Source organism: Erythranthe guttata, chromosome 11 (assembly GCF_056151865.1).
Source record: "Erythranthe guttata isolate IM_541 chromosome 11, IM_541, whole genome shotgun sequence".
Lineage (NCBI taxonomy): Eukaryota > Viridiplantae > Streptophyta > Magnoliopsida > Lamiales > Phrymaceae > Erythranthe > Erythranthe guttata.
Genome location: NC_142543.1, coordinates 8,933,956 through 8,955,624, shown reverse-complemented (window position 1 = coordinate 8,955,624; position 21,669 = coordinate 8,933,956). Strand labels below are relative to the sequence as shown.

Here is a 21,669-nt window from a genome sequence, read left to right as displayed (position 1 = left end):
AGCACCAGATCCGGCTGCATTTCCCCAGAAACACAAATTACAAAAAAATATAAGAAACGACAGAGAGCAACAATTGTGAAACGTAGACAATTGAATCGAATAAGGCAATCTACATTTTGAATACAGTAGTTATACTTATATTGGCAATAAAATGGAATAAAATTCCTACTCAACTGTATGATAAAAGCTCAATTAGTCCTTATTACACAGTCTAATTTTCAAAATTAGGATAACTAATTAAACTCTGTTTCAACAAATCAAATCGAATGTGAATTTCACCGAGCTCGTTAAAACAAGCTAAATCATCTGTAAACATTTGACATAAAAAATATACGTTTATTCTGACGATAACGGAAGTGGAAATTCTCAATAGAAAAACGAAGCACGAAACAGCTAAGAGTAAATTGAATTAACACAAACAAATGTAGAGAGAGAAAACGAAACCTTCAACAGTTGCAGAGCTTCGGTATCCTCTTGTAGATTCCAGTCGTCATGCTTCAGAATAAATTAAAAAATAAAAGCAGAAATCGAAACAATTAACAACTACCCAAATTAAAAACATGTATACACAGAGAGAGAGGGGGGTAGGGTTGCTCACAACGTCTCCAACAATGGAGATTCTGATGGAGGTAGCCATACGAACGTTGTAGGAAGTAAGGAGCCCAGAAGGCGGCGGAGAGGAGGAGATTGCACAACGAAAAGGTGGCGCGTGTAACCACGTCGAACCGCTCAGCATTCGGGGTCCTAAGATATAGGTCCCTAGTGACAAAATTTATTAGAACTAAATGACAAGTCTAACTAAACTTTTGCTTCACATCCTTTATAAATTTCATTCCAGAAATGCCCTTCATTCAAAAAATATGAAATATGCACCAAGTAATATTTAAATTGCATAATATGCTAGGAGTCCCTCATACGAAACCTAATTTGAACTAAATGACAAGTCTAAATCTAATTTTTTAATTAAATCCTTAGATTGAAAATTTATATGACCCACATCCTTCATTTTTTTTAATCCCTATCTTGCCCTTACACCCTAAATCTTATAACCAACATATTCACGTTTCTTCTCAGATCTATTTTTCCTCTTTGTTCTTCTTTCTCTCGTTCTTTCTGTCTCGCTCTCTCTCTCTGGCTTTCTCTATCTCGCTCTCTCGATTTATTTCTCTCAATCTCAAGATATCTTTCTCGCCACACTCCATGTCATGATTTGAGAGGGGTCGGTGGTTGTGACGATGGAATCGACTATGATGTTGGAGGCGGTGGCATGGGGAGAGGGATGGTGATGGCGGGCCGCGGCTCTTGGGAGGCGGTGGCGGTGAGCGGCGTTCGTCAGGAGGGCAGCGGTGGGGGGCGGCGCTCGGGGGCTGGGGATGGTGTCAGTGGTGCTCGACGTTGTGCAGCTATGATGTTGGAGACGGTGGCATGGGGGATGGATGGTGATGGCGGCGGCGGCTCTAGGGCGGCGACGGCGGCTCTGGGGCGGCGTTGGTCATGAGGGCGGCGGCGGGGGGCGGCGCTCGGGGGCTGGGGATGGTGTCGGTGGTGCTCGACGTTGTGGGCGGTTATGGCAGCGTGGGTGGTGTTTTGTGGCTGTTTTAGCGGCGTGGTGATGTTGGCGTCACAGATCTAGGGTTTGGTGGAGGAGATCTACGGTTTGGTGGGGTAGATCTAGGTTTTTTCGACTTTATGTCTATAGATTTCTATGAGTATCTATGGGTGTCTATGGTGTTTGACGGCTAGGGTTCAAAAAGAGGAATTAGGGTTTTGAGAAAACGTGACTATGGATTACTATAGTTTTCTATGAGTGTCTATACATGACTACGGACTACTATGGTTTCCTACGGGTTTATATAGAAGACTAAAACTGAAAAAAAAAATTAAAAAATCACAATTTGTAATATTATGTAAAAAAAAAGGAAAAAATACGAAAATGCAAAAAAAAAAAAAAAAATTGTTCTACAAAAAAAATAATAAAAAAAATGCTAGATGCGAAAATAAAAATGTTAAATGCAGAATGAAAAAATTTATAAACGTAGTTTAAATATCATTTGGTGCATATTTCATTTTTTGTATGTGGGGGCATTTTTGGAATAAAATATATAAAGGATGTGAAGCAAATGTTTAGTTAGACTTGTCATTTAGTTCTAATTAGTTTTGCTACTAGGGACCTATATCTTAAAGCCCCTTTTTTTATTCTTTATTTAACATATTCACATTTGGATCCAACATTTTTTTATTATTTTTTTCACGTAGAAGAACGTTATGTTACGTTTTTTTTTTTTTTTTTTTTTTTTCATTTTCGAATTTTTCACAATTATAAATATATCCTTTTCTACAAAATATTGAAAATTATAAATTTAAAAAAAAAAATCGGCCATAGACATCTATAGACACCCATAGGATACCATAGAAAACCATAGTAATCCGTAGACATCTCTGACCCCATATTCTTGAAACTCTAACTCATCTTTGAACCCTAGCCGTCAAACACTCATAGTAACTCATAGACAACTGCAGAAATCAAATCGAAAAATTATGAATCTTACCGTCATAGTTGTTTAATTTCCATATGCAACCGCCTCCACCGCCGTGGTCGTCGTCATAGCCACCACCTTCCTCAATCATGGAGTGGTGGCGAGAGATAGAGAGAGAGCGGGAGATTGAGAGAGAGAGAGAGACGAGATCAAGGGAGAGAGAGCGGGAGATTGAGAGGGAGAGAGAGACGAGATTGAGGAAGAGAGCGTGAGATTGAGAGAGAGAGAAAAAAAGAGAAGAATAATAGATCTGATAAAAAGAAATGTATATTTAGTTTATAAGATTTAGGATATAAGGGCAAGATTGGGATATAAAAAATATTAGGGATGTGGCTCATATATTATTTTAAATTAAGGATTTAATTAAAAGAATGAAATTGGACTTATCATTTAGTTCAAATTAGGTTTGGTTTGAGGGACTCCTAGCATATTAACCCTAATAATAATCATAAAGTCAAATTGCAGGTATTGTATTACAAAATTAATTTTCAAGATGGCAGCACTTCTTATAATCCTCGGACCAAACAAAACGTTTTACAATTATTATATATATTGACGCATTTTCTACCTGCAATTAATACACACACGCGCAGATATACAACTCCTCACACAAAACACCCACCGCCACACACACTTACACACACACAACTGTGTGTACTCTTTTGAGGGCCTGCTCGGATCTGCGATTCTTGGTGATTTATTTATATACATACATATATATACAGGTTTAGTCTCTCAGCTTGTTTTCTTGATCTTGTTTAATGATGCAAATTTGTTGATTCTTGATTTTTGATTTTTTTTTTGCAACATTGAATCGCACATATAAAAATCACACACACATTTCATTCTGTGGATCATTTGTTTCAATGAGGTGGCTGTGCGAATTTGTTAATTAATTTTTTATTTTATTTTTTAATTCTAATTTTTATTTGATTACATGTAATTGTTTCTGAAACGAATTTTATGATCTGTTTTAAATTTTGTGAAACGCGTGCATGTTGTGTATCTGATTGCAATTTTCGTGTTTTTCCGGTAGATTCCGAACAAGGGTTTCAGCTGCATGTAATTATTTAAGCCAAAAAGAAAAGGGGAAAAAAAAAGAAGAAACCCTATTATTTTAGCTTTTTTCGTAAGCAAGTGAGGTTTTAAAACCTATCTGATGTGCCGAAATTAAACTTTTTTTTTTCTGTACTTGTGTGTATTCAGATTGTTTGCTTCGTATAAGCGGAAAATTTCTTATCATGCACGTACGTACATAAAACGTTTTACGATGCATGTTATGTGACGTTGATTTATACGCGTTTTGAATTTTGCCGCGGCAAAGGACTGTACGAATTTATGATGGTGATTTTGTATACTCTGCCATTTTTTTATTAATCATATATTTCAATATATGTGTAGTCATCTATATGAGTATAAGACGAGCTCGTAAGTCTATCGCTTAATAGGCATCTTTGGCTAGAAATTTGTCATCGCATATACTAGCGTACATGATCGACTCGATTATTCTTTTACCATCCAAGCTATCATTGCTATCGGTTTTAGAGTCGTCCCCAACTTGTGTTCATTATATTATCTAGTTTTACAACCCTTTTGATGTTTTTTGGTATGGATTTTTTCAATTTATAAACACGTACATTACGCGGTTTTATAAATTCACGACCTTATTTCTATAAATGGCCCAAAGGTGAACACTTGTAGGAGTTTGAATTACCTCATCCCGTTTTTGAAAGTAAGTGGGAACCGGAATATACCATTTAAATTGTTATGAACTTTTAACTTGTAATGTGATGCTATCAATCAGTTGGTTGTCAAACCACTCCTATAATGAACACACACATGCGCGCGCACGCTCGCGCTTGTGTGTCTACTACGTAAGAGTATGAGTGTGCTCATGCGTATATTTAGAGTTTGTTTATTAATACGGACAAGGTGTTACTTCACCTAACTTTCTACTATGTTTATCATTAAAATGTCATGATATGATTATGCTTGTTAATCGATTTTTCTACTTAAATAAATCGATAGATGTCTGATTTCTTACAATTTGTGAGGTCTTCTTCTCTACGTCAGTGCACTGTGTTCATGTGTGGGCTCAACACAATTACACCACTGTCCTAAGTTTGAACGGCTTTTCATTTATGATGTCACTCTTTATGGTGGTAGTTTATTTCCGAACCGTTATCGTACTGATAAAAGAAAGGAAATAAAGCTACGTATACACGTGTAAGAATTTTATATCACCTATCTGGATATAGAACTCTAAATGCATCTAGTGCCGCCAATATTTCCCGTTGTTGTGCTAGTTTTTCCAATATAATTTGTGATTGTTCGTTCTTTTCTTGATGAAAATTCGTGCGTGTTGAAAATTGGGTGAAGAATATTCTATTTGGTCTAGATTTTTCCCGTGATGTGAAATTTTGCGAGTCGGATTCTGTTTCTTATCTTTCCGATCTTCTAGATTTTTTGTTTTCGCGTTTTCGTTGGAGTTCATTTTTTGTGCATAATTTGTGCTAGGTCAGAGCATAATTAGTCGTGAATTTGAGCAATGACTAATTAATTGCAGCTCTTCAAAGCAATGGAACAAGAACAAGGAATAGCATCCGCAAGAAAAGTGTGGGAATCCGTGAAGTACTACACGGTTAAATGCGCCGAATGCTCGAAATGGAGGCTGATGATGCTAAAAATATAGCTCACCTAGGGTGGTGTAGAAAATGAACTGGGAGAGCAAAGCGGATTAGTAGCTTGACAACTTGATGATCCTGAGGTACCTGCGATCATAGAACACATGAACTAAGCCGGGGGTTGATCCGGCGGAAACCCCTCCGACGCTCAAGTCAGACGTGCTGATCATAGAAATAGTCCAGAGAATACATATTTTAGTATTGCTCAGTTAATAGGACGTACCTTATGGAATGAGTTCAAATGTGTATTTATAGCTTAAATGAGATTGTTGGGCCCAAACCTTGCTTGAAGGTGATTGGGCCTCGGTGATAGTGGTCTTCGATATTGGGCTCGTGGCCCAATAGGTAAATAATTTGTAGGCCCATTGGGTTCGGCCAATTAGGCATATCATTAAGCCCCCACTCTCGAGTCGATGTGGGGACCATGTTGAAATGGGTGACATATCGTGTCGAGAGTAAGAATTGTAGTAGTCGATGATGTGCGATAATGCGTTGGAGCGTGTGTCGGAGGGGCGTGAATGCGCATTGGTGCATAGCGCGACCAAGTTGTCGCGACGTAAGTTAATTGAGTCGTCGGTTTTGTCCCGCGACGATGTAGTCGCGAATTATCTCCTCGTGGGAGTTGTCTCGTCGCGGGGTAATAGTGTTGATCGAGTTATCTCCTCGTGGGAGTTGTCTCACGATAATGTAGTAGCACGGATCAATTAATCTCCTCGTGGGAGTTGTCTCTGGGGTAATAAAATTGATCGAGTTATCTCCTCGTGGGAGTTGTCTCGCGATAATGAAGTAGCACGGAGCTAGTATTCCCCTCGTGGGAGTTGTTATTTATCGACATTGTCAATGTTTGGACGCGTTGCTTGTATGTGTTTACATATAGCCTTGAGCGTGATGTACTTGAAGAGGGGATCAGGCTCTCAAGATTTTTTTTTCTTTTTATGGGGATCGTACCCCTTGTTAGACCTCGTGGGTCGTAAGTATGTTTGGACCGTGGCCACGTTTTAATGAAGGACCCATCGAAAACAAGTAGATAAATTTGAGTAATCAAGCTGGCCAGGCTATATATATTCTCATAATATCTCTAAGTGTTTCTAGGGTTGTAATCGTGCTAACTTGAGCTTGCGATTATATAGTGAATTTCGAGCGAGTTGTCTCCTCATGGGAGTTGTCTCGCAGCGAAGTTGTAGGAGCATTGGACGCGCGACTGGGGAGCATGCGGATTCAGGTCGCTCTGTGAGAGTTGTCTCCTTGTTGGAGTTGTCTCGCATCGAGTCTTATTACCGAGCGAGGTAGTTCCTCGTGGGAGTTGCCTTGCACTAGGCTCGTAGTGCCGAGCGAGTTGTCTCATCGTGGGAGTTGCCTCGCTGCGGGTTGTGGTATCGAGCGAGTTGGCTCATCGTGGGAATTGTCTCGCAACGGGTTGTAGGACAGAGCGAGTGGTCTCCTCGTAGGAGTTATCTCGCTGTGGTTTTGTAGACCCGAGGGAGTTGGCTCCTCGTGGGAGTTGCCTCGCTGCGGGTTGTAGTACCAAGCGAGTTGGCTCCTCGTGGGAGTTATCTCGCTGTGATTTTGTAGACCCGAGTGAGTTGGCTCCTCGTGGGAGTTGCCTCGCTGCGGGTTGTAGTACCAAGCGAGTTGGCTCCTCGTGGGAGTTATCTCGCTGTGGTTTTGTAGACCCGAGTGAGTTGGCTCCTCGTGGGAGTTGCCTTGCTGCGGGTTATAGGACGGAGCGAGTAGTCTCCTCGTGGGAGTTATCTCGCTATGGTTTCGTAGACCCGAGGGAGTTGGCTCCTCGTGGGAGTTGTCTCGCTGCGGGTTGTAGGACGGAGCGAGTGGTCTCCTCGTGGGAGTTATCTCGCTGTGGTTTCGTAGACCCGAGGGAGTTGGCTCCTCGTGGGAGTTGTCTCGCTGCGGGTGGTAGTACTGAGCGAGTTGGCTCCTCGTGGAAGTTGTCTCGCAAGACCCCCACTGTCGAGACGATGTGGGAGCCAAGTTGAAAGGGGTACCGGATCGTGTCGAGAGTAGATCGGTGTTGTAATGTTTCGTTAATCGTTGGCGTGGCATGGAGAAATAATATTTTTTATTTATCCGTTTGATAGCGAGCACGATTTGGTAGGGGCGTTGAAGAGCTCGCACAATTTGGTTAAGCGAGGTGGAACTATCAAGCGATTTGGTGGAGCACACAGAAATTCTCGCGCGATTTAGTAAAGTGCGTCAAAATCTTGACGTGATTTGAGGTAGAATTTTGAGAGTTGCGCACGACCTCAGGTATGCGCTTGCTAGGAAGTAGGAGGGGCGGCACGCATTGTACGACGCTGATGTGCCTGAGTTCGCGCGCACTTGGGGTCCGTGCGCGCATTAGCCCACATGGGGGAGCACGCGCGCATGCATTGCACGGAGTAAGAGAGTGTGGAGTTGTTAAGAATTTTATGAGGAGCTGATAGGGACTTCTTCGAGAGTGACGCAGCATGTTGCTTTATTCGCTTTTTCCTTTTTTTTGTCTCGGGAAGCGTGCCGAGCGCGCGCCTCGGTAATCGTGCCCAATTTTTTTTTTTCGGGAAACGTGCCCGTTTTCTTTTCCTTGGGAAACGTGCTCGTCTTTTTTTTTTTTTGGCCTCGGGAAACGTGCTGGATGCGCGCCCTCGGGAAGCGTGTCGTGTGCGCCTCGGGATTCGTGCCCGTGCACACCTCGGGAATCGTGCCCGAGTATTTTTTTCTTTCTCGGGAAACGTGCCCATTTTTTTTTTTTTTTGCAGACGCGCACGTTAACCGAGGCGCCGCGTTTGCGAACACGCTAGTCGCTTCTTACATTTTTTTTATTTTTTTTTTTGCTGAGAACGAGCGCTATTGGGTGGGGCGCGTTAGAATCCTTGCGCGAATTGTGCAGCGCGCGATGAGATTCTCGCGCGTTTTGGTGGTGCGAGTGGAAGTTGCGCGCGATTAAGTGAGTTGAGAGAGGTGCACGCGCGGATTGATGTTCGTAGAACCGATATCGCAACTTGGACGCACATGAGGATCGATGTTGCACGATGGAGAATCACGTGGGTCGAGGTCGCTCGGTAGAGGATCACGTGGATCGAGATCGCGGGCGCGAATGATGGTCCTACGGTGAATGAGGAGCACACGCACGTAGCGCGGTTGGAGATGTCGGGGCGTGCAATGCGCGATTGGCGTGGAATCAAGTTGAGAATAGATTGGTGTTGTGGTGTACCGTTAATTGTTGGCATGGTGTGGAGAAAAAATAATTTTTATTTATCGCTGTGGGAGCATGCGGGATTCGGTGAGGCGCGCTGGAGAGCTCGCGCAATTTTGTGGAGCGTGTTGAAATTCTCGCGCGATTTGGTGAATCGAGGTGAAATCCACGCGTAATTTGGTTGAACGCGGTAGAATCTGCGCACGCCCGATTTGATAGGGGTGGGTGCGCGCGCACGCGATTTGATGTGTCTGGGGGCGCGCGCACGAGATTGGACTGTTCTGGGAAAGAGCGCGCGGTTGGGCGTGCTGGGACGTGTGCGCGTGTATTGCACGCGCTCTGGAGGGTGAAATCGCGCGTGGAAGTCACGCACTGGAGATGGCTTTCACGCACGTACTGTGCAGAAGCTCTTTTTCCCTTCTTTTTTTTTTATTTTTTTTTTTTTTTCTTGTTTTTTAATTACTTGCGCGCGCGCCCCGAGGCAGTAGAAATGCAGCCCAGGTGAGGCTGACGCGGCTTGGGCGGCTTGTACTTGGCTGATTCTTTTATTTTTTTTTCATTTTCCTTTTTTTTATTTTCTTTCTTTTGCTTCCATTTTTTTTCTTCTTCTTCTTTTTCTTTTTCCTTCATCTTCTTTTTCTTTCTTTTTCTTTTTCTCTTTCATTTTTTTTCTTCTCTTCATCTTCATTCTTCTTCTCGCGCGTGCTGTGCACGCGCTATTTCTTTTTTTTTTCTTTTTTCTTCTCATCTTTTTTTTTTTCTTTATTCTTCATCTTCTTCCTTTTTTTTTTGTGGTTGATGTTCACCCCTTGGGGATGTTCTATTCTTTGAGTAGGGAGATTATACTCATTTCTTGAGATGGGATGTGCACCCACTTAGGGTTGATGTTCACTCATTGGGGATGTGATAACCCCCCACTTTAGGATGAGGCGCTCGAAACCTATGGTATGAGGTGGATGCGCACGGTTGTACCGTTGCTTCAGTGGCAACACTTAGGGTTGATGTTCACTCCTTGGAGATGTGATAACCCCCCACTTTAGGATGAGGCGCTCGAAACCTATGGTCTGAGGTAGATGCGCACGGTTGTACCGTTGCTTCAGTGGCAACACGAGTTGAAACTTTTGCGGTCGTACGCTGAAGGTCCTTATCGGTTATCTGAACCGTTCGAGGAGCAAGTAGACATTGGCGAACGAAATATTTTGGGGGCAGAGGGAAGCCCTCAGGGAGTCGATAACCCTTGGCAAACGAAATACTTTGGGGGCAGATGTAAGCCCCAGGGAGTAGATAACCCTTGGCGAACGAAATATTTTGGGGGGCAGATGTGAGCCCCAGGGAGTCGATAACCCTTGGCTAACGAAATATTTTGGGGGCAGATGTAAGTCCCAAGGGAGTCGATAACCCTTGGCGAACGAAATATTTTGGGGGCAGATGTAAGCCCCAAGGGAGTCGATAACCCTTGACGAACGAAATATTTTGGGGGCACTGTAAACCCCCAGGGTTTTTGTTAAGGGTCGGTGGTCCCTTCAAATTGAGGTAACCCCGAAATCTTTAGTCCTTGAGGTAATACCTCGTTGAGGATGTCTATGGTGAAGGGACTGCGTCTTATTGTGACGGGCATTCTTTCACCCATTAGATTATTTGGTTGGGGGAAAAGATTTTGGCGAGACATTCTGCTGTTTACCTAGCCTTCTCCCTCATTAAAGAGAGAGACTCTCTGTGGTGACGCATTCCCCCGTGGGGGTGAGCGATGACGCTACTGTTTGGGCTGTGCCCCTCTGTGATTAGTAGATAGCTGCACTCGGGACCGTGGGTCCGAGGTAGAGGATGAGACACTTATTTGGTTGTGCACTAGCGGTAGCGCCATAGGTTGTACTACAGGCGGCACCACAGGTGGAGCTGGTATCGCATTGGGAGCGTTTGCTCCCATCGTGGCGATATATTGAATCACGGCCTCCGTGACGGCGCGAGTCGATGCTTCTGCTATCATGCGTTGGAGCGCGTCCTCGGTTATTTGAACCGTTCGAGGAGGAGGGAGTGGTGGATCGGCGAGTGGTGGGTCCCGAAGAGGGATCACCTGAACCTCGCGAGGTGGATTCGCAGAATGTGGAGGAGGTGGTTCCGCTGCACGTGGAGGAGGTGGTTCCGCTGCACGTGGAGGAGGTGGCATGCCAGATCCTCCACGGACTGGGAGGTTATTAGCCGTGTCATTTTCTCTCCGAGCAGACGCCTCAGGAGGATCTTGTTGGCTACGTGATCTGGTTTGCATCGTTCCCACAGACGGCGCCAAAATGATGATGCTAAAAATATAGCTCACCTAGGGTGGTGTAGAAAATGAACTGGGAGAGCAAAGCGGATCAGTAGCTTGACAACTTGATGATCCTGAGGTACCTGCGATCATAGAACACATGAACTAAGCCGGGGGTTGATCCGGCGGAAACCCCTCCGACGCTCAAGTCAGACGTGCTGATCATAGAAATAGTCCAGAGAATACATATTTTAGTATTGCTCAGTTAATAGGACGTACCTTATGGAATGAGTTCAAATGTGTATTTATAGCTTAAATGAGATTGTTGGGCCCAAACCTTGCTTGAAGGTGATTGGGCCTTGGTGATAGTGGTCTTCGATATTGGGCTCGTGGCCCAATAGGTAAATAATTTGTAGGCCCATTGGGTTCGGCCAATTAGGCATATCGCTCATTCCATCAAAGGAAAAATACGAAGAAATACGAGTAAAGATCGAAGAACAGCTCGCGAGTGGCGGCCCGAAATATCGTGCAAAGACGAATCTGATGTCAAGCAAGACGGTACCATGCGTTGGGCGATGGACAGACCTCGGATTCCCCAAACTCCTTCCGGATGGCAACGAATTTTAAGGATCAGAGCCGAAGGAGGAACCAAGTTCGCTGACGTGTACGTGTATAATATAATTTTCTTTAATTTTTATTTTTTATTTTTTTGAAATTGAAATTTAGGATTTCGATTTATGTCTTGTACAGGTACTATGTTGCACCGTCTAACAAGAGATTGCGTTCTATGGTTGAACTCCACAGGTATAAATTACAATGTTCCGATATTGCTATGGAATTGTTTTTTTCATTATTAATATTATTATTTTTAATGCGTTATAAATAAATAAATGGTTTAGGTATATAGACGAGCACCCAGAATATGCACAAGAAGGTGTAAGCATCTCGCAGTTTTCCTTTCAACCGCCCGTACCGTTGGACGAGAAATACAGTGCAAAGCGTCTATCGGGTATTAATATTACGATTCTTTCCCCTGTTTTTTTTTTTTTTTTTTTTTTAATAATGTGTGAGATTTCGTAATGTATTTGCAGGCGTGTATGGTGCAATAGAGACGCAAAATAACGACTCTGCTGCACCACAGACTCAAAATTGAGGTATTTTACGATTCTGTTATAAATTGTTTGCTATGATCATAAAATTACTCGTTGAGCTTAAATCGATAATCTAGTTTAAGGTGAGTACTTATCGCTCTAATTGTGCACTTGCACTACACTTGCATTGCACAATTTGATCTCGCGACGAGCTTTTTTTAACTCCTAATTAAATTCTTGAAAAAATATATATTTATTTATCTTGTTCAATTTAATTAATCCACGGATTAAGTTGCGTTATCGATATTTAGAATACATTAGTTTCTGTTTTTGATTTAATATGTTATAATTTAATTACTATTTGTTGTTGTTCGAAGACAGGGTTCGACCTTTGCTGCGAACGATAATCGACAGACAAGAGAATGGACAAACATCAAGTGCACAAATCATATGTAATAGGATTCCATTTACCTCTCCTTTTCGTTTGGCGGATCGTCGGTGGTGGTTGCTGGTGGCAGGCGGTGGTGATGGTCGGTCGAATTTTAATATAATTAATTGAATTAGGAATAAAAATTGGAAAATGTATAATTGATTTTAGAGTAATTATGTTGAAATTTTAGTTTTGAATTTCGTAATTAACATGTGAGACATTGTTAGCTATAGTGTGATTTACATCCCGTCCCAAAATATTTGCTTTTTTGGAGAATTTATTTGTCCCAAATTATTTATCATTTTAGAATTTCAAGAAAAGGGGGAAATCAAACCTAGGTTAATTTCTTTGTGAAAAGACATTTTTGCCCCTGTAAAACTCACGTGAAAGTCACATGTATGAGATTCCGGTCAAAATGCCCTGAAAATCCCATTTTTGAGGCACCGTGTAACAAAAAACGTAGTTCAGGTAAAAATATGCTAAAAAAAATTGTTTGGGGGGCAAAGTGCAAAACGGGCTATAGTTTAGGGGGCAAACTGCTTTTTACTCTTAATATTATGATATGCTTTATATCAATTTTTCGAGTATCCGTTACGTTCGATATTAATTAGGGTTACACATACATTTCTTTTATGAGTGGATATAAACTCGTTTCTTAATGCGAGTCATCACCGAGTTCGAAAGGTACTTCTTCGGGAAATGCCTCCGATATGGTTCGATGGGCTTGGCGAAGTTCACCCGTGGTGTGGTTGTACCTTTCTGCTAGTGCACGGTAAGCTCGGTAGAACTCCACAAACTTCATCAGCTCGGGCCGTTTAAATTGATTTCAGATCTGATTCAAAATTAACATCCCCTTTCTTTCGATTGGTAATGGTTGACAGCCTTAGACGGTCAGATCTGGAGCGGCCGGTACGAAAGAAAACAACTGACCGAGCTATTGCTCAATTGGCGGCTCTGGGCTTCGGCGAAGAGAAGAGAATCGGATGTCGAGGTGATGAGCCCGCGAGATTCAGCTCGGCCGACGTTCGGTAGGCGAGCATGGGTTTGGCGAGAGATGGCTCAGCAAATCCCAGTTTTGCGAGATTCGATCTCGTTTAGACGAGGTCGGCGAGACTTCGCTCGGTGGTCATGGACCGACGAGCACTGAGACGGGGTTGACTGCTGCTCTCCTTTGCCGCAGAAGTCTTAGCAATCATGACCCCTTCCTCGGAATTCGCGTAAGCACGTGAATATATGGCAGAAAATTTAATGTATTGAGGCCACGTGTGAGCATCTGTCTGGCGACAGTTGATATGCCCGAGGTTCTTGGTTAGGTGAAACGTTGAGGAATCGTGGCCGTTCTTTAATTTCAAATGATCGGTCAGATTCCCTTTGTTTCGGCAGAGAGAATAAGTGAAGGATTACACTGAAATAAGACAAAAGTCAGTATTACCTCGCTTCGAAATAATAAGTGTAATCGGAAGGATTACTGGAATAACTCAGTATTGACCTCGCATCCGAAATAATAAATGTTATCGGATAGATTACTGGAATAAATCGAGGTCAGTATTGACCACGCATCCGGGATAATAAGTTTAAATCCGGAGTTGCATGAATAATTCAAGGTCAGTATTCACCTCGCACTTGGTATAATGATTGTAATCGGAATTACTGCGGGAACATAAATAATAACAAAAAGAGTGAGAAAGTACACCAACTTCTATTATAAATGTTTCAATATAAAAATAAAAAAAAATAAAAAAAGGGGGGCAACAACAAAAAGGAAATATAATATTAGCCGACATAAGGCCTTAGTCTTGGGCATCTTCATCCGGGGTCGCCACATTATCAGCCTCGGCATCTTCCTCCATGGCAGCAACCTTATCCACCAGCTCCACAGGGCCTGCCCCGGTATATGGACGAAGTGCCTCGTCAAATGGGACTGTATACCACGGTTGCCCGTCACGGCGTACCTTTAAAGGTTGCCAAGTCGCTGGCATCTCGTTGGCAGGCAGTCTTTCCATTACGTCGATAGGATCTAGGTGGACAGAGGCGCCAGTTTTCGTAATATCCATCTGCGCTATATTAATGGTATGCGAGACGGCGAACTCCGTAAACGGCATTAAGTCCGTTAAAAAATCCGGAGAATTCGGGTACATATACCTAAGTTCTTCCGAGAACTGCTGCAGCACTGCCCTACCCTCGTCGGAAGGAAGGTAGGCACGGTAGCCTTCTTGCCAAGCCCGAGCTTTTTCTACCTCAAAGGCTGCTCTCTCGCGAGCAAAGGCAGCCCTCTCTTGTTCAAGAGCTGTCGCTTGCTCTGCGGCATGCTTCTCCGAGATCACGATCTGATCCCGAAGAGCCCTCTCTTGCTCCAGCGCGGCGACCTTCGCTCTCTCGAGCTCATCTCGCAGACGAGATATCTTCTGCTGTGAATGGACCGAGGGAAGGCCCCTGTTGGCAAATAGACCAACAAGGTGGCTAAGGGCTGCACAGCCCTGCCTTTGCAGCTCGTCTTCACCAAGTTTCTCCAGCACCTTCTGGTCGTTGGAAGACCGGAAACTGCGGATAAAATCCACCATCTCGTCAGAACCCGGCTTCGGAATAAGCAGCGAGGCCGGAACTGAAATCGTTTTCGGGGAGGGACGAGCAGGTGGCGGAGTATTCTTCTTCGAGCTCGACCGGTTGGAGGCTGACGATTTCTTGGTCAAGGGAACAAGAGCATCTTCGGCAGCCCGTTTACGACGTGAGGACTTGGGTGCGTTAGCCACATCGGCCGTCGAGCTGGGCAGCGCAATAGACACTGTACTCAACCACGCACTAGTTTTCCGATTATGCCACTGCCTTCGAACTCTGTCCTCGTCGAGTGGATAAAATCTTGGAGCAAATGCAGTTCCATACAATGTGCTATGGTTGGTGACGTTATCGGGAACCCTAAATTTAGTAGCCTGCTTTTTCTCTATACAGACGGAGACGAGTTCGACGCTGTCTTTTAGAGAAAGTACCACGTTTCCATTTGGTAATATTGTGAGCGCGTGATAAAGATCGGCGTCTTTCCTCATATCAAACGGAAGCAAACTTAATTGTACGACAATTTTCGACCAAGAATCGGAGATTCCGTACTCATCCATCGTCCATATAGTAATACGTTCATCAAAATCCGAACGATCGACCAGAGAGAGACGATCGTTGAACACTCTCAATCCCGTGACCCGATTTTCGTAGTACGAAATTCGCGTCAATTCACGAGGCAATAGAATCCCGGGAGTGAATTTCTCTTCCGATAAGTCGAGAGTGCGTATCGAAACTACACCGTCGTTATCCACGGAAACCCAATGGCAGAATCCCCTGAAAGAAACCCTATTCGACCAACGTGGCGAGGAAACTAACGGGTCGTCCAAGATTCGCCATTCTTGATCGATCCCGACGGCGAAAATCTTCGCTTGTGAGGGCTTTCCGTTGCCCGGGTCGGTGAATCTCACGATTTTGTAGCTTTTGATTTCGGGAACATAATCAATCGTATACTTATAGCCATAACTCCACTCTGGAAAAACTAAGCTGTTTTCTGCAACTTGAACACATTCTTTACAAAATGGGTTGAAAAAATAAATCTTTTCGTTGACGAGGTTGTTGAGTATAGCTTTCCGCAGCATCAAGAACAGCAGCCCGTTTCCGGTGCCGACGAGGTACAGGGTGGAATTTTTTCCCCTTCCGTAGTATCGATTTTGTCCGGGTATTTTAGGGTTTATGCGGGTCGCGATTAGATCCCCATTTGGGGCTAATTGAAGAAGGGAGGGGGGATTGACGGTGAAATGTGACTTTTCGGCGAAGACGATGGTGATCGGCGAATTGGCGGCGTAGTTGGCGGAGAAAGACTGGTCAGAGAGGAGATCGTACCACGATGTGCAGACGCATTTGGAGATGCCGACGTTCTTGAATGGGAGTCTGATGAATATTTCTTGTAATAAATCGGTGGGGAAGGAATCCATGGCCGGCGAATCAAGATTCGATTTTTAATTACAGTGGAGCTGCTGTGAGGAGTGTTTGGCGGCGCTTAATTACAGTGAATCAAGATTCGATTTTTAATTGAAAGAGGAAGGGTAACTATTCTATGAGGATCTATCAAAGCGATATCCGCCATCTCGTCTAGACCCTCAAACATGACGTCATCTAAGAGGAGATGGGAGGAATCTGAATCACCTAATAGCAATTCTAGAGAGCTACCTAGGGGGGATGATTCGCTAGATATCATACAAAAGGGTAAAATTATTGAAACAAAGGAATGAGGAATCACCTGAAAGAATGGCTTCCGGTGAAGCTAAGGGATATTCCGGGAAAGGGCGTGTGCGTGCCGTCGGGAAAGATGAAGCAAACGGCGAAGGTTTGCACAAATCAAATATGGGTAGTTGCAGGGATAAGCAGTGTGGGGAAGAAGAGGTTTGCACAACTCAAATATGGGTAGTTGCAGTGATAAGCACTGTAGTTGCAGAGATAAGCAATGTGGGGATGTGGGGAAGAAGAGGTTGCAAAAGAGTGAAAAGGAGCCTAGTTAGAATGTATATATAGAGCAATATTCTCTCTCTTCTCAAACAATGGGAATCTGACCGTTCATTTCAAATTAAAGAACGGCCACGATTCCTCAACGGTTCACATATCGCCGAAATCTCGGGCATATCAACAGTCGCCATACAGAGGCAGACACGTGGACTTACCACATTAAATTTTCTGCCATCAATTCACATGCCTAAGGACAGTCGCCATACAGAGGCAGACACTCTTCTCAAACAATGGGAATCTGACCGTTCATTTCAAATTAAAGAACGGCCACGATTCCTCAACGGTTCTCATATCGCCGAAATCTCGGGCATATCAACAGTCGCCATACAGAGGCAGACACGTGGACTTACCACATCTAATTTTCGTTACATGTTATACTGATTAATTTTTTTTTTCAATATAATTTTTTATTTTTGTTTCTGTTATTGATGAAAATTGGTGTTTGTTGAATATTAGCTCAAGATTATACTTGATCAAGGCTAATCTATTTTGTGAGTTTTCTAGACGGGCTTCTGTATCCGATTAACTCTCTCGCTTAGTTTCTGTGATTAAGAAATCAGGTGCTGATTCTGATGGGAACAAGGGGAATGAAATACGGGGTGCAGAACGAACCGCCTCGGGTTTACTTTCGTTATGCCATTATTTGTGCGCACAATCTGTGCTATATCAGAGCATAACTAGTAGTGAAAATTGTGCAATAACTTCTCCTTCATAATAGTTGCAGGTACTTCAAACTTCAAAGCAATGGAACAAGAACAAGGAATGGCAGCCAAAAATGGTGTCTGAATCCGTAAAGTATTACGCAGTTAAATGTGCCGAATGTTCAAATTAATGGAAGCTCATTCCATCAAAGCATAAATACAAGAAAAAAACGGAGAATTGAAACAGCTCGTAAATTTCGTAATTTTGACCTTACCTCAGCGGTAACAGTAATTTACCCTTAAAAATAGTGGTGTGCACCTGAGAAGTTATATAAATTCAACTAGGTTATTGTTAACCAAGCCAATTTAGTAACGAAATGTAAGCACTTCTAAAATCAATTATGTTAACCACCATTAAAAAAAAGTTAATAATAAATAAATAAAAACAAATCAACGAAAACGTGTTAAATTATTAATTCAATAATTGGCTAAATTAATAGAATTTCCCTAGTTCCGACTCTATTAACTTGTAAAGATTTAACTGTATGTTGACCAAGTTATTTACAAAAATAGAAAACTAATAGTGTTAGACCGGTTTTTTTAGAAAAGAAAAAGGGGCTTGCTATTATTCGTGCGGTTTTTACCACTCGCAGTTCAAAATAATTCATTTTTTTTCTTTTTCAAATCTTATCCAAATCTTCTCTCAAACACTCTCAACCTTTTATTCTTGAAAATTTTCAATTTTAGTAATTTTTCGACCAATATCAATTAGAGCAGAAGTATTATCGACATGGATGACAACGGCTTCGATTTTGAGGTGAAAATACACGTTTTTTGTTCATTTCCAACGTTTTTAGGGATTTCGTGTTATAACACACGAAATATATGCTTTCATTTCGTGTAATACTATACGAAATATGTCTTTAAATCGTTAGTTGTTTGTTTCGTAGACAATCACACGAAATGGAAGCTTACATTTCGTGGTAAAACCTACGAAATGGAAGCTATTATTTCGTGTGTGTTTACACGAAATGTAGGTTACATTTCGTATGTTTTTCTACGAAATCCCTTAAATATTGTCTTTTAATTTTAAATATTTATGCAGGAAGTAAGAGAACAATCTCACGATCATAGTCACTTCTTTGAACGTGGTATTGTGTGTGATAGTAGAGAAACGTTAATCATGTGGGCAAAAGACACAACAATTAGTCATAATCATCGACTGATTAATCATTGTAAATCAGAAAAACATCATGTTTTAACGTGTGCAAAATATCAATCTCGACGACACGTACTATTGAAGAAACGTTCTTGTCCGTTCAGGTTAATTGGCAAAAAATCAACGGAGGATGGATTATGGCGATTGAGTGTGAGTAATGGTAATCATAACCATCTGCCGGATATTTGAAAGTTTAACTTATGTTTAAATTTATATTTGTTTTAATTTTGCATTCAAACTTATGTTTTGGAATATTTAAATTTGTAGCGTTGTGTTTTGCATTTTATATGTTTAACCTATGTTTTTGGAATGTATTAAATTTGTAAGATTGTTTGTAAGGTTGTTTAAATATGTACTTTAATTGCTTCAGTTGTACGTAGTTTCTAAATTCAAATAATAAAACTAGTGAATTAAAATACAAAACAACAAACTAGTAAATTAAATAGTTCGTAATAATAATAAACAAAATTAGTAAAATAATTAGTTCCTAATTAAAAATAAAAACAAATTATTAAATTAAATAATTCCTAACAATAATAAAAATGCATAGTCCTAATAATAATAAAAATAAACTTTAAAATTAAATAGTTCATAAAAATATATAACTGGCAAAAAAAACCGATAAACTACCGCCTCGCTCTCCTCGGCGGCTGTACCTCATGATCGTCGTTGTCATCGTCGTCGTCGTTGTCGTTGTCACGGTCGATGCCAAGATATCGGGCGGCGGGCTGCATAATATCTCCAACAATTGAGTATCTAGGCCCTGTAAATAACATCGGGCTAGGGGATACAAACCGGTCATCCGCAGAAAATGCTTGTCTACGGATACATCTACGTCTTCTAGGGCATCTACTATCTTCTCGTAGTTGAATTGGTTCAGGGAGTTGATACGGGACTCCACTCGTCCAACCGGACGTTCCTGCAATCATTTATTTAGAAAACATATTAATGAATCAACTATAAAAATATTTTAATAGAAGATACAAAAATTATAATATTAAAATTAAAACAAGTAATTAACTTACTTCTCCCCTCCAAATATATGCTGCTACGTGCGACTTGAAACTCGGTATCAAAGACGGATCCCGCGGGCCACCGGGAAATGGACCATCTAGCACATCCGGATTGACTCGAGTATGAGGTCGACCTCCACGGCCCCGTCCTCGGCCTCCACGACCTCTACGACCTCCACGAGCTACAACTTCAGTCTCGTGAACGGGGTCCACATCTTCCTCCTCCTCCATAGCACGAGAAGACCCAACATCGGGATGTGGAACTGATGATCTGGCTTCACCAGCTCTCTCAGCCTCTCGCCTACGTCGTGTAGACATAGTCATGCGCTCGCGCTCTTGATGTTCAACCTCTTCACGAACTGCTGGCATAATTGCACTTGATTTCCCTTTGCCTGCCATCTGTTAAATAAAACACTATTAACATCAGTCTAAATAATAATAATAAATAAAATAAATCTTTAAAAAAAAAAATGAACCGTGCTATTTCACTGTCACTTCGTGGACAAACACACGAAATTAGTGCCTTTATTTCGTGTAAGAACACACGAAATACAAGCACTAATTTCGTGTGTTTGTCCACGAAATGACAGTGAAACAGCCAAAGTACATACGTTTCGTGTACAATTACACGAAACAAAAGTTTACATTTCGTGAGATTTCTCACGAAATGTAAGCTTTTGTTTCGTGTAATTGTACACGAAACGTAAGAAAAACAAACAAATACGTCTATTTCGTGTAGAAACTCACGAAATTAGCCCCTTAATTTCGTGAGTTTCTACACGAAATGTAAGTTTATTTCCGAAAACTTTCGAACATAATCAAAATACTCAAAACGTATAGATTTTCGACGAAATTTGTTAATAAACTACTACTATAAAAACATTGGGTCAATGATTTCGAGTTCGAATTTTACCTTAAATCGTTGTTGAATTGCTCGTTTAATCCGAAAGAACTCGAAGAACCTTGGATAGGGTTTGAGAGAATTTTGAATTTTCTTAAGAAAAGTTACAAATGAAATAAAGTCGCACTGCAAGCCGGTAAAAGTTGTTCTATGAATAGCATTTCAGAAAAGAAAATTATAAGTGTTAGACCGGGTCAGTTTTAGAAAGCGCTCGGGTCAGTTTTAGAAAGCGCTTGGCACGTAGAGTCAGTACAGTCAAATTAAACCCTCAATAGATTAAGGGGTAATATGCTAGGAGTCCCTCAAACTAAACCTAATTTGAACTAAATGACAAGTTCAAATTCATTCTTTTAATTAAATCCTTAATTTAAAATAATATATGAGGCACATCCCTAATATTTTTTATATCCCAATCTTGCCCTTATACCCTAAATTCTCTAACCTACATATTGTACCTTTTTTTTTATTTTGTTCCTTCAACCAGAAATGCACCCAGTGGGGGTCTGTTGGCACCGGATTTCCACGAAGGAAGAAATCCGCCTCACTTGGGAAGTAAAGATTGGCTAAAGATTTGTTCCCATGTTTATTTTGGAAATTTAGAGTCCTACCTTTGTAATACTTTAGGACTTAGATTTATTTCCTAGTACTTTATTCTTGTTAGGAATCTTTTATGGTTATCTAGATTAGAACTAGATATTGACTAGGATTCTGTTTCCTAGTTATTCGATTCCTTTGGAAGACAGGTCTTTGGAGGCCCATCTCACGCCTATATAAGGCTCCTCACCTCACAAAGACCGTGACACTTTTTTGGGAGAAAAATCACTTCGTTGCTTTGAAGAATCGCTAAAACGTTCTGCTGAACAGAAATGTGCCATCGTTGGATGTGTCACCATATACAGATTGGCTGTATAGATCTCTTGGGAGATCAACCGCGTCACTGAAGGGAGTTCAGGCCAGAAAGGAGTTCTAGGCACGCGGTGTGGAGCTGCTGTTGGAAGAAACACGAAGTTCGAGTTGTGTACAAGAACGGCATATTACATAAAGAGGGAGTCTTTAGTGTTTTTAATAAGTCCTATTAATGTACACTGTAAATCTGAACTAGTGAAATCGTGTTTGCAGATCCACGTGGATGTAGGGCACAATTGTGTCTGAACCACATTAATTCTTGTGTTTTGTTTATTT

The 21,669-nt window shown here is 41.8% G+C and overlaps 1 protein-coding gene across 2 annotated transcripts; it reads left to right on the top strand.

The window, feature by feature from the left end:
* The first annotated feature begins 8,828 nt into the window (after nucleotides 1–8,828).
* LOC105973576 (methyl-CpG-binding domain-containing protein 2-like) lies at nucleotides 8,829–12,468 on the top strand. 2 transcript variants are annotated; one of them, XM_088825333.1, is made up of 5 exons: nucleotides 8,829–11,320; nucleotides 11,407–11,460; nucleotides 11,556–11,665; nucleotides 11,748–11,810; nucleotides 12,125–12,468. In XM_088825333.1, the coding sequence occupies exons 1-4, from the start codon at nucleotides 11,220–11,222 to the stop codon at nucleotides 11,807–11,809; spliced, it is 327 nt and encodes a 108-aa protein (XP_088681459.1). In that variant the 5' UTR covers nucleotides 8,829–11,219; the 3' UTR covers nucleotide 11,810; nucleotides 12,125–12,468. The 2 variants fall into 2 exon arrangements, with proteins under 2 accessions (XP_088681459.1, XP_088681460.1); XM_088825334.1 differs by having other exon boundaries at nucleotides 8,832–11,320; nucleotides 12,129–12,468.
* The last annotated feature ends 9,201 nt before the right edge of the window (nucleotides 12,469–21,669 follow it).